This window comes from Propithecus coquereli, unplaced genomic scaffold, assembly GCF_000956105.1.
Source record: "Propithecus coquereli isolate 6110/MARCELLA unplaced genomic scaffold, Pcoq_1.0 Scaffold73, whole genome shotgun sequence".
In the NCBI taxonomy this organism is placed as follows: domain Eukaryota; kingdom Metazoa; phylum Chordata; class Mammalia; order Primates; family Indriidae; genus Propithecus; species Propithecus coquereli.
In genome coordinates, this window is record NW_012153396.1 from 1449763 (window position 1) to 1463334 (window position 13572).

At 46.2% G+C, this 13572-nt stretch overlaps 1 protein-coding gene across 1 annotated transcript in view; it reads right to left on the minus strand.

The window, feature by feature from the left end:
• Window positions 1-3771: 3771 nt before the first annotated feature.
• Window positions 3772-13572, minus strand: part of DNMBP (dynamin binding protein) — a 93681-nt gene continuing 83880 nt past the window's right edge. The window contains exons 11-16 of the mRNA XM_012661776.1: window positions 13298-13426; window positions 11543-11875; window positions 10962-11141; window positions 9287-9485; window positions 6671-7212; window positions 3772-5353 (exon numbers count right to left, since the gene is read on the minus strand). Coding sequence (XP_012517230.1) covers window positions 5168-5353; window positions 6671-7212; window positions 9287-9485; window positions 10962-11141; window positions 11543-11875; window positions 13298-13426 — 1569 coding nt within the window. The 3' untranslated portion in view covers window positions 3772-5167. The remainder of the gene's footprint in view (window positions 5354-6670; window positions 7213-9286; window positions 9486-10961; window positions 11142-11542; window positions 11876-13297; window positions 13427-13572) is intronic.

The window sequence follows — 13572 nt, forward strand, 5'->3', positions numbered from 1 at the left end:
GTCCATTGCTAGAGAGCTGTTGTTCCTCTTTGGGGGTGTGCTTTCCGTTTGATTCTTCATACTTCCAGAGTTCTTTTGCTGGTTCCTTCTCATCTGGATCAGTTGTTCCTTCTTGCCTTTAGATTTTTGTTTGGATAATGACATGCCCTGTTTAGTCTCTGAGCCAGTAGGTGGTGTCTGTGGGCGAGACTCAACCATACCCTTTATGATGAGTCAGTAGATGCAGTAAAAGGGTGTGTAGGATGACCTCCCTGTCAGTAGGTGGCACTTGCTGGAAGGAGCGAGCTGCAGTGCTGTTTTTGGGTCCTGTAACCAGCTCTTGTTCCTCTGCAGAGGCCCTCTTGTGCCTCAGGTGGTGGGTGGGGCCCTGGGACTTCCAGGTGTGTCCTTATTCTCCACCTCAGTGGGGGCAGGTCCAGGAGTGAGTCTGGGGGGGTGCTGGGTTGGGTAAGCCTGCCCTCAGGCTCCACAAATTCTGTTAGCAGTGTTCAAAGGTCTGTTCTTTGCTTCTGTGCAAAGCTGCCGGGAGGGGATGAAATGGCTCCACTCAGCTGAAAAGTCTGTGTGTTGGGGGGGTCTGTCTGAGACACTCTGGAGCAGGTCCCACTTCTTTCCACCCTCCCCTATTCTGTGGTTTCTCCCACGCCTCTGCCAGCAGGCAGGACCTCAGGCCAATAGATCTCCCCTGGCTGTGGCATGGGTCGGGAGGTTCCCTGCCCAGGATCGCAGCCTGAACTGGGTGCACAGCCCTCTTTTGGGAGGAGGGTTGCTGCTCAGGCAAGCTGATCTGCTCCTGAAGGCACACACTCCTCAGTAGGCTCTTTCACAGATCTCCCTTCTGTGCCCCGGGGCAGTGCAATCGTGGCCTGGGTGTACGGGATCTGGTCTGCTGGCCTACCCCTCGGCCCTGGAGATCAATCCCTGACCCTGCCAGGGGGAGGGGTGCTGGTCTTGAATCACCTACAGGGTGCCCAAGCTGGATCGATTTCACTCCACCTTGGGATTTGCCCCACTCTCCTGGAGTCACCAGGCAAGCAGCACCTGGGAGGGCTGGCTCATGGGTAGGGAGCTCGCAGTCTGAGTACCCCTCAATCTGCTGTAGGGCCCCAAAAGGAAAGGTCCCGTTCCTTGGAGATGCCTCCATGTGATGGTTAAATTGTCTCTCTGGGCACCCACAGGTAGGGAAGGGGAAGGAGAGAATGGAGCACTATGGCGTCTGCCGATAGGCTCGGGTCTGCGTGTGGGGAGGTGTCCCGAGGGAGCTGGGAGCCTGGTGCCCTGTCCGCAGGAGGCTCACTGCTCACTGGTGGCAGCCATCTCTGGGCTGGTGTCGGCAGGTCTCTCCAACGGCTCAGGAGCCCACCAACAGTCGGAGATGCAAGGGAGGGGAAAGTTATCTGCTCCAGCTACCCTTGTCGGCTGGTCTCCAAGCCTCTTGGGGACCTTTCTCCTTCCAGTTCTCCAGAGACTAGGATTTAAATGTGATCTTTACTATTTCTATCTGGGCAAACTTGGTCATGTTTTTAACCTCTGTGTTGTCTGGGGGATGGTAATAAGATAACACAATATAACACTCAGCACAGTACCTAGCTAAGTGAGTGGAAGACGATATTTTTGACAGACCCTGAGTTTCCCTGATGTAGAAAGCTTTCTGAATCTCTTGATGACTTAACATTGTGTACCATTGCATGCTCCTTGGAACCAAGGCACTCATATTAGCATCATAAAATACACAAAACCCAGTATAAATAAATGACCATCCCCTCTCATATCCTGAGGGTCTTCTGTTTGCACTGCTTGGTCATTAGGCCTCTGTTCTGCTGTGATGTCGATAGTGGGTAATTGGGGTAGATGCCAATGCAAGAGATTAAATTGACCTAAAAAAGTGAGAGGGAGACAAGTGGGGAGGAGGAGGAAAGCTTGGCAGTAGGGAAGGTGGTGAGAGGGAATTTGAGTCAGAGAAAGAAGAGAGTGGGACTTGAACTAATGCTGGAGGAAGGTGAAGTTTTGGGTCAAGAAAGGAATTTTTAAAGGAAGTTTTGCTTTGTGATATGTAGAGTTATCTTCTCCTTTCATGTACTTAAATCTTCAGTAAAGGTGTCTACTACTCTTGAGTGTTTTGAAGTAGGTTCTGCCCTCTGTTTTGGATGCATGGAGGTGTTGAGATAGGACAAAAAGCAAGAGGAGGGTGGCTTGCTAAGGCCTTGATCTCTTTTGCTTACTTGCGTCTAATTTGACTCCTTTACACTAACCTCCTGCCAGATCTGCAGAGCTGGACAAGGAATCTGATGGTGGCTGCTTTGGGTAGGGGGGGGGGGCGCCGTGGGAGCAGCAGCGACTGGCTAGAAATAACCAGCTCCTGGGTGGTGCGTTCTCCATCCAGGACTGCGATTCTGGGTTTCTAAGAGTTCTAAGGGTTCTAAGAGTAGAACATAAGAAGGATCAAAGAGCTGACTCACATAACACAGTACTAAGCACAAGGCCACGTTTAAGTCCTTTTCATATTTAATTTCTTCTACTTTCCAGTAAGATGGTCTGTTGGCATTCATCACTTTTCTGTTCTCTTCTATGCTTTTCCCAAGGTGGAAACCTGGGAACTATATATGCCAGATCTTCTGGCCAGCAGGACCAAAAAGGGTGCAGAAGCCATTATATTCATCTAGCAAGGGTGGGCAGGTGTGTGGTATTGAGCAAAACATGAGTGTCTGCGGTGGTCTCCAGACATTACCCCATGAACCACCCATGTACACTGTAGGCGGGCCTGGAGTCTGGGGCTCACGTCTCTCCCCATGCTGTGCTGCTTAGGGTTGGGGCAGGGTGATGGATGTAATGTCAAACTGTCTTTCCTGTCCTTTTCAATGTGTCGTTTCTGATTTGTGCTATACCAGGTACTGTAATCTCTCACCTGGTTTCCTTAGCTCTTATGAAGGTATTTTCACGTGTGGATAGTTGTTCAAATGTTTCTGCGGGAGGACGAGTGCTAGAAAGTCCTATTCCACCATCTTGCTGACATGCTGTTTTGCATTCTGCATGTACAAACTCAATCCTTACAACTCTGAGGTGGACAGTATTATCATCTCTGCTGCAGATGAGGAAAACTGCAGTGTTGGTTAGGCAAGTTGCCACGGTCACAAGGTTAAGTGTTGGAAACCAGTCTGGCTTCAGAGCAAGGGGTATAGGCTCAGACAGCCTGCAGGCCCACGTTGAAATTCACAATCCATCAGAAACTTGATGTACGATTTGGGCAAGTCAGAATGTCTTTGGATCCCACTTTTCCTAGTCCATAAAATGAAAGAGTTCGCCTGGATGACCTACAAGCTTCTTCCCCACAGCCCACCTACTCTGTTTTCCTTTCCTTAATGTTGAGCAATGGTTTCACTGTCACCCACGTGCTGTCCTCAATCCCACCTCTGCCACTAGTCCTGCCATTCCCTGCCCTCAACCTGCCCGAACTGCTGCCTAGTGACCTTGTTTTAGTTCATCTCTAGTGGTGTTTCCATGTCTGCAATATTGGGGAAAATTCTTGTCCCTTAGAGATTCCAGCTCTTCTGCTAGAATTTTATAATGCAAGATGGCTTAAAATAGTGTGATTTTTATAATACACGAGGCAACCACCTGCAGCATGGACATGTTTTGAGAACACAGAAATTCTGTCAAAATATTTGACAAAATGAATTCTGACCTGTTTCTTCAGTTGGCTTCTCCCATTTCCCCAGAATCTGGGTGTCATAGTGGTCTGGGTAGACATGGAGGGAAATCAAGACACTCTTGGCCATTAGAAATGCTTTTATTTATAAAATAACTACTTAAATATAAACATCTCTAAATATAAACACTCTCACAAGAGACTCTTGCACTGCTGCCTTCTGACCACGATCAGCAGACACTGTGGATGAGGAGCCCACGGGTGTCTCCCCAACTCACCAGGAATTTAAGGCCAAATGTGCATTTGGAGGAGCAGGGCCTGTATCTTAAAGACAACATTCATGGTTTCCTGTTCCAAGGTGGGCTTCATATCTGGGAAAGATCTTAAAAATAAGAACCCTGCCAAAACAGATAAAAATAAAAACCCTGCTCTCCAGGGGGAGATTCTTGGTGCAAGGAATTAGCAAATGTCTTCCTGAGACTGGCAGGAGGTGTGACGAGGCACTTCAGAATCTATCTGGCCTTGAATGTTGTCTCCAAAGCACAGAGGTTGTGGTGAAATAGAAAATCTTTTTTCCAAGTCTAGGATAAACTATAATACTTCTGGAACGGCTTATCCCTAACTCAAATAAGTCACAGGTTATGTTTTCTGCATCTGTGGATGTGACTAAATGGATGATGGAGAAAGACATCCCTCTGCTTGGTGCAGAGCTGATACTTTTAATGGACTGGCTGGAGCGCTCATCAGTTACCGAGTCCATGGGGCAGAGGGCTACAAGACGTCACCCACAGACTAGAAGGGAGAGATGATTGTCAGAAAAGTGTCAGTGATTGTGCCTAAAGGGTCAAAGGAAAATAAAGACCCTAACCACTTCTGAAAAGAAGAAAGCGGCTGAATTTTGTATAAGCAATCTGGGAACGCAGTGAAAGAAACAAAGATTACAGAAGGTAGTATTTTAGGGACCTTAGAAATCGGGGAGTGTGTGTGACTGTGCTTGACCCTGGAAGTGTCCAGAAGCTCTGATACACCAGGTTTGGTACAGTCCTGACAAACTCCTTGCCACATGTCAAAGCACAGCCCAGAAGGGCTCCCAGAGCCATAATTCTCTTCATCCAAGTCAGTGTCCGGTCAGCTGATCATGGAGCACGGGGCCACCCCAAACTCCATACGGTGTAACCAATACCAACATGTTCTAATGCTACAGCACAGCTTCCTGCATACATAGGAGACTGGTCTTCTGATTGGAAATTTCTCACTTCCAAAGGCTGACCGCAGGACTCGCCTCTCTTCACTAAATCATGTGCAAAGCCCCAGGGTCCATTTCAGATTCTAGAATTCTAGTGAGCATCGAGGTTGACAACCCAATCAGGGAGAGCAAGGCTCATCCTGTGCCCCACCGTGCCGTGGTTAAGCGATGTGGACAGGGCCTGTGTCTCGGGAGCAGGTGCCCTCTCAGGGGACCCTCAGCCCCCTTCAGACTGAAAGCAAAGGCAGTGAGGTCGGGTGGAAGGCAGAACAGGCTCAGGTGTACTCAGTCTTGCAGATATAACTGGATGGAACGTAGCCCTTCTTCCCGTTAACTTCGGCCAGCCACCACTCTGTATTTCCTGTAATATCTTTGAACTCAAGGATCTTGAGTTTCTGATTGGCTGACACACTCAGCTCATTTGGGTTTCGTGCCTTGAAGGTATAGACAGCAAAATAGACCTGTGTGAGGGCGAGAAAGTGAGTTAGGAAACAGGAAACCATCGAGAGCAACGCTGTCCAACAGAACTTCTGCGGTGATAGGACATTCTGCATCTGCCCACACAGGGCTGTGGAGCCCTTGAAATCCAGCTAGTGAGATGGAGGAATTGAGATTTTAATCTTAGTTAATTTTAACTAACTTAAATAGCCTATGGCTGGTGGCTACCACAATGGACAGGGCAGATTCAAAGAAAGACAAAATTCACACTTTCAGTCTTTTAGATTTGCCTAAAGGGTAGAAGAAAGAATCTTCAGTTAACACAGAAGTTATGAAATTAAAAAAACTAAAAAAAAAAATACTCCAAACCCACAACTAACTTCAAAGCAAGAAAGGATGTGCTCTTGGTGGCACAAAGATATGATGCCAAGTGAGGGGAGCCGGGTGATGGAGAAGCGAGGAGGCCCGACACGTATCCAAGGACTGGGGCTTTGGGACCCGGGCAGGGACGGGAGGTGATGAGGCTAAACTGCATTCCCTACTCACAGGCGGAATCTAAGAAAGGTCCATTTTTCCTCCCTCAACATGTCTATAAACTTTCTGGTTGGCAGGTGCAGAACTGGGAAGCCTGCCCTGGGCTGCGGGCAGTAACGGTCACCAGAGAAGCAAGTTTGCGCCAAACTCTGCCAAGGGACGTGGCGTGGAGTGTCAGAGCTGAGAAACGAGGGGAAAACTGGCTTCTGGAATCCAGACCTCAGCTGAGGTGACACCTCCACAACCCAAGACATGACCGAGTCTTTTGATGAAGGTAACTTCTCTGGAGATGAGCGCAGACAACTCTCATAACACACAAGGAAACTCATTGCTGTAAGAGCGACAAGTGAGTGAAGCAGAGACGCCTCGGCTGTGAATCTGAAAGTGGCTTTAAGACATGTAGGTTTCAAATGTTCAAGACAGAAAGGCTATACCTGAATTCACAAGACAGGAATAGGCCATTACAAGAAGAATGGGCAAAACTGAAACAGGCAGAATTTCATTTCTAAATTCTACAAATAAATATATGGTTATTTGAATCAAAAAACTAGGTTAAACAGCAGACTAAAGAATTAGTGAATTGGAATGGGAAAAGTTTTCATCATGACACTTTTTAAATGTCTAAATGACAAAATAGAAGGGGTCCAGGAATAGCTGTACAGCGTCAGCCATAGAAGGTGCTCACTCGTACAGCAAGAGTTTCCCTGTGTGCTTGATGACAGATGTCTGTGCTCGTCTCCAAGTCCTGGGCAAGCCTCTGCCTCACCCACAGCATGCCTTCTGCCCCGTGCCAGGGATGCACTCACCTGGTTGCCTTTTGCCTCGCTGCTTTCTGGCTTTTCATTTTTGTCTTCCAGAGCCTGGGGTGCTCTTGCACAGCCTTTTACGAGGTCTTTACCTTGCCCATTTCGCCCTGGTATTGGGTAACCAACGGTTTCCGGATGCTTGGAGTTTCGGTAGCTCCTCAGGGCGGCAGCAGGTTGGTTTGCATCTCTGGCTGGATCTGCAGAGTCCCCTGGCATGGGCTGAGAGGTGCAGTCTGGGTCTGAAGGGCATCTGGAAGGATCACTCTCTGAACTACCCAGGTTCAAGGATGCGCTGAGAGTTCCTTGGTCGCATTCCTTCAATGAGGATGCATCTTGAGGCTGCTTCTGGCAAGGCCCCGAGGTAAAGGACACGGCCATGCTGCTGGGGTTGAAAGTCAAGGTGCTGTTGCTGTTCTGCCGCAGGAACCTGGGGGAGGAGCTGCCGTGCTCCGACTCGGTGGAGGAGTGGCTGCCCACGGAGGCGTCCGAGCGGCGAGGGTTGTAGGGCTTTAGGAAGGAGCTGTACACGAAGCCTTTGGTGACTATGGGAAGGAAAAACATCAAGAACTCTTAAGGGATAGAGTGAGTGGGGAATCAAAGCTAGGTCAATAGTGAGACACAAAACGAGATGCCCCGTGACAAAATGCCTTTAAATGTCCAATCCCAGGATTCGAAGCGTGTGGGCAGATGAAAAGCTGCGGCTATCTGCCAGGTTGTTCTTGTTACAGCTTCAGAGCACGCGTGATAAAGGGCCTTGTGGGCAACTGAGGACAGTAGCAAAACAACTGCATGCCTGGGAACGGGAAGAAAACTTACCAGGATGCGACATCACAGCAAAGGGGAAGACGTGACTAAGTGTATGGCCGGGTGGCCAGAGGGACTTACTGTGAGAGCACCACAGCAGGAAGCTGTTTACTTTATTAAATTGCCCACAATGATGATGGAGAGGGCCCTCAGCTAAAACTGTTAAGTGCATGTTAGAGACTGAAACAGTATCCACAGAACAATTTTTTATAAATCTGTCAAGGCATGGACTCAGAGTATATAACCTCCATAACAATAAGGCCCATCTCTCTGTCTCCCTTGATCTCCTGTACCCCAAAAAAATAAAGCTGGCACACAGCCCCTGCAAAAATATCTGCCGAATGAATTAGGGGAGGCACATGGGGAGGATCTTACTACTGTTCCTAACACTGTGGGCTTCTTGCTATCACCCTGGGAAGCTCCATCCTCACCCTTCCTTTCCCACCTCTATTATTCTGGGTAAGCAGAAGTGGGGAGAGGAGAAAAAATCCCCAAGATGCCTTTAAAGAAACCAAGAAATGCTAAAATCTTCAGTAACGAGTGGCATGTACGTAGATGGCTGTTGTACAGACTCACAATTCTTATCTAAACGCTTAGGGCCAGATGTGTTTCGGAATTCAGATATTTTTGGATCTGGGGAAGGTAGTCAAGTACATATACACCCCCCGATAGGGTCAGCACCCTATAAACAAACCATAAATATTTCTATAGCAAAATAGATGACTATTCAGAAAGAAATCCTGTGATCTGCCCCAACATAGATGAACCCGGAGGACATTAAGTTAAGTGAAAGAAGCCAGGCACAGAGAAACAAAGACTGCATGATCTCACTCGTGGAATCTGAAAAAGTTGAACTCATACAAGTAGAGTAGAATAGCGGTTATCAGAGGCTGAGGAGGGGAGGGATGGGGAGAGGTTAGTCAACGGGTACAAAGTTACAGTTGGCTAGGAGGAGTGAGTGCTAGTGTTCTATTACACAATAGGGTGACTACAGTTAATGATAAAGTATTATATATTTCAAGATAGCTACAAAAGATGATTCTGAATGTTACCACCGCAAAGAAATGATAAATATTTAAAGGATGCATGCGGTAATTACCTTGATTTGATCATCATATGGCATATACGTGCATTGGGCCATCCTATTGTGTCAGTTATAAACAAAATATTTCACATCACCGACAAACAAGGAAAGTTCTGATGTCTTTGTGTCATTCCTGCTAGAATTGACCCATCAACTCTATTCTCTTTGACTCAGATTATAATCAAACACTTAAAAATATACGTGACTATTCACACCAGAAAGGATAAGCTACAATTATAGTCTCACAGCACTTTTGTCCAGGCTTTGACAAATATTTTTAAAGGGATTCCCTAAATCGTCATGAGATAAAAAATGGTTGTGGGGAGAAAACTCAAAAAGCAAACAAAAACCTATGAGTTTTTAATTCACAACATACAAGACAAATTTATAGAAGCTGGGTGAGGGCAGCTTATTCTGTAGTTTACTCAGAACAGGCTGAGAAGGACCAAGATCCCAGCAGGATTTACTACCTGTAGAGCTATAAAACACAGGAAGATACATAATGAAAGCTCCTCTGGAATTTGTCAAAACAAAAATACAACCCAAAACAGGTTTTGTTTCAGTAATGACCTGGGCATTACACTCACCAGACACAGATAAAACTTTTAAGGTTACTTTTCCCTTTGATTAAAGACTCATGTTTTTTTCTGGCCTGGACAGGATTCGGGTATAGCCAAAACCATTCTTTCTTCATTTAGTTACATTCACCTGACAATTTAAATCCTTACCTCCATTGTCAATCAGCCAGCGGTTCTGACTGCCCATGGGGTCCTTCTTTTTGATGACACCCACCAGGTCACCTTCCAAAAGTGACACATCCAGGTCTTGAGCAGCATTGAAGTTCCGTTCTGCCTGGAAAAGCTTCTCGGGGGGATACCTTGCCAGAAGGGAGGCCCGGATTTCTTCAGACTGTAGCATGTAACTCGGCTGAAAGGAAACGAGAGGTGCCACCAACAAAAAGCCTGCCCTGGCCATTACCCTAGTGGTTGTATCTAATCCCAACATGCAGTCAGAGCCTCAGAAACAAGGTAAGGACAATTAGCCACCTACTACCCCCATTAGATGTTTCGTGACTGAGTCAGCCCATGGGGCTAGGTAAAAATCATGACCTCTTAGGCAATGTTTTGGTGTCTTTGCAGCAAAACTTAACACAGTCTTAGATCTGTTATCTCGTGACCAAATATCTAAGTAATATTACTAGGTTGGTCTTATATTTTGCTAGATGAACCTAAACAATTGAGACACTCCCTATCTTGACCATCTATAAAAACAGTCAAAAAAAGAAGAAAAAATAAAGGTGGTAACATAAATGTCTATGTGATCATATGGGGCAAAAATACCATAAGCAAAGACATCTGTCTTATAGATTATGAGCCCATATAATCTGATATATCTTACCCTAATTTTTAAAACATAAAAGAATTGAGCTCAAAAAGAATATATCTTCAGGTAAAAAAGCAGTCAGCCATTAACTGTTTGGCTGTATTACTTTTTTAAATACATGATCAAAAATAGGCCTGGCAAAACCAATATACCCTTAAATCAGTTCCTTTCACTAACTGATCAGTGTATTAATATTAACACTTTACTAACTGCTTTAACTGTGTGGGACTAAGATCCAAGAATACTTTTTAGAGGGTGGCTTCAAGTACGTATCAAATGTGAGAAAACTACAGGTGGTCACCATCACAGGCTAGTAGGCATGTCAGTGATGCCAGTAAATGAGCATCTCCATTTATTATGAAATACTTAAACTCCTATAAAACTGTTAATCTATCGAGACAGAGCCAGGTCCATCAATGTTGATGATGATGCTAGATTACTTGTATAGCGCTTCCTACATGCCAGGTAACTTCTAAGTGCCTTTTATATATTAACTCATTTAAACCTCATAACCCTATGATGTAGATACAGTTACCATCTATGTCTTAGAGATGGAGGAACCAAGGCACAGATGTAAGCAAGTTGTTCATGGATACACAAGTGTCAGATGCCGGGTGCAGTGGCTCACACCTGTAATCTTAGCACTCTGAGAGGCTGAGGCAGGAGGATGGCTTGAGCTCAGGAGTTGAAGACCAGCCTGAGCAAGAACGAGACCCCGTCTCTACTAAAAATAGAAAAAATTAGCTGGGCGTGGTGGCACATGCCTGTAGTGCCAGCTACTCAGGAGGCAGGATGATTGCTTGAGCCCAGGTGTTTGAGGTTGCTGTGAGCTAAGATGATGCCACGGCACTCTAGCCCAGGTGACAGAGCAAGACTTTGTCTCGAAAAAAAAAAAAACAACAAAACAAAACCAAAAATACCAATAAGTGTCAGTACCAGACTCTGGACCCAGGGTTCTGGCTCCAGAGTGTTCACTCATAGCCACTAGGCTGTACTGCCCCTCTCTAATTCCCTACTCACCAGGCCCAGGAGCAGCTTTCGAGCAGACTGGCGGTCAATGGTTTTCCTCTCAAATGGCTTTTTGGTAGCTGGAAGGGACTCTGGGAAGAAGGTGAAAACCTGGAGCTGCTGCAGCACTCTGCTGTGCTCCTCGTGGAAGATGGCAATAAGGTTCCCCTCCCTGCCGGCCTCTTTAAGTAACTGGAGTCCACGGGAAGAGCCGAGACAGAGGAAAGAAGAGAACACAGGTGAGAGATCCCCAGGACCGACAAAATCTCTTAGAACTACCTGGAAGTTACAGTTCAGCTGCAGTTCGCTCTGTGAGCTACCCACACTGCAGCAAGAGACAAAGCTCTCTGGGGCACTGCCAGGGCCAAGTTGGCTGGCTCTTCTCAGACTGGCTCCAGAGAGAAAGAGATGTTCAGAAGCCACAGATTTCATGGCACCATCAAGGGATCAAGAATTCCTGACGGGCTTGTCCTAATGACACATTTAATCTACCTAGTTTGGATAATTCCTCCAACAGCACTGATATGCATTCCCAGAAAAATAGCAGGAGAGCTTTAGAGATGGCTTTCCCCCAGGAGGAGTAGGGAACTCACTGAAAGCAGGGGCTTTAACTGCTCCAGAGCCTGGTGCACGAAGTCGCAGTGGGCCTCGGCGTAGCCGTGGACGCAGCTGGTGAAGAGGCCCTGGGCGTACTGGTGGAACTTGGGCAGCTCGTCCAGCAGCTGCGCGTTCAGGGCCTCGTAGTTGTTCCGGGCAGACTGCAGCTCCTCCAGGGTCTTCTTGTCCTTCAACTTCTCTGCCCGCTCCGTGCAGTTGTAGAAGTCCAGGAGCTTGTCAAAGCGTTTCTGAACCAGCTTGTGGGGCCCTGTAAACATGCTCAGTAACTGATTTAAGGGAGAGATGACAAGCCGCTCTGTCCTCTCCTTCTGTAGGGATAGAAAGGCACGTTGCTCAGCATCCCGTATTTGTGATTCTCCAAAACACTGCTAAGGCTGATTTTATTGTGCCCGGTACCAGCTGCTCCAGTCCCAGTGTACAAGCTAAGCCCATGCGTTTCCACGATGGTGTTCTACTGACTCAGCACTAGACTCAACGCTACTTACGTATTCCACAAAACTTTCTGACTGATACTTCAGCCGACAATTCCCGCACGCCAAAGAGTTTGCAAAATATGCTAATCCCAGTTTAACTCCTTAATTGGTGTATGCTGAACTGCACACTGATATGATGTGTGCATTGCAAACCAGATGTGACAGTTTATCTGGTAACATTTGTTTTATGTATCTATATAGGTTGAATTTAATATAAATCCGGGGTATAGTAACTTTCACACAGCCATAAAACCTTTTCTAATCATAACTACTTGCTAATATCTGTTTTCACTTTTCAAATTTTTTTTTTTTTTTAAGAGACAGGTCTTGCTCTGTCACCTAGGCTGGAGTGCAGTGGCATGATCACAGCTCAGTGCAACCTCACACTCCTGGGCTCAAGCGATCCTCCTGCCCTCAGCCTCCCAAATAGCTGTGACTACAGGTGTTTGCCACCATGCCCAAGTAATTTTTCTATATTTGCAGAGGCAGGGTCTCGTTATGTTGCTGAGGCTGGTCTCAAACTCCTGGCCTCAAGTGATCCTCTTGCCTCAGCCTCCCAAAGTGCTGGGATTACAGGCATGAGCCACCAGGCCTGGCTGAAGTTTTCTCTTTAATTCTTTCTATAGGGACAGATATTGAGGCTAGGATATTGAACATAGAAAGAATATAAATAGGAACTTACTAGCATCTCATTAAAAATAATTTACTGTTAGAACACTGTGAGCTCCCCAAGTACGCATGTCTCAAGCCATCCAGAGATCTCTAAGAAACTGTCAAACCCTGCCCATTTCTTTTAACTAGTAATTAAACAATCCCATATATACCTATCTAGAATTTCCCAAGCAATTTGGCCCTTAACACTTTCTTTGTAGTTTGTACCATCTCAAAGATTTGGTAACATCTTAACTGCATTCCTAAATATTCCTTTTCAAGTTCTTACTCCTATGGTTGCTTTCTTTTGATCAGTTATCGATACTGATGCTGGATTAAATTTCCTAGTTTTCCTGTGTCCTCTGAATACAAAAAAATCCATCTGAATAACACAGGTCCTACCTGTCCCTTTAATTGAAAGTGGAGATGAAAGTTTAACTGATATGTTGATATGTTCTGAATAAGAAACCCGGATATGGATATAGCGAAAACACAACTAGTACTCCTGGTACACAGGGCGTGTCTCTGTGGAACTGACTTTTGCATGAGCTGATGTTCGACATGACCTCGGGAAGGGGGCTGACCTTTGGAGAAAAAGTCACTTACAAAATTTGTGAAGAGCTGGTCGCTGATGTAGCGATGCACCTTCTCAAACTGCTCCAGGTCTCGGTGTCCCCTCTCCATGCACACGTCCCACATACTCACGGCAGCCACCACTTTCACACACGCCGACTCCTGAAGCCAGTTAGAACAGACATGAGTGAGAACAAACAGAATGTTCTAGCCTTTGTCATTTATCCTGTATGGTAGTCTGGGACAAAAGGGTTCCACAATTCAAAATTTTCTCTCCAGTATAGTATTTTTGCTTTGAAACAAGCATA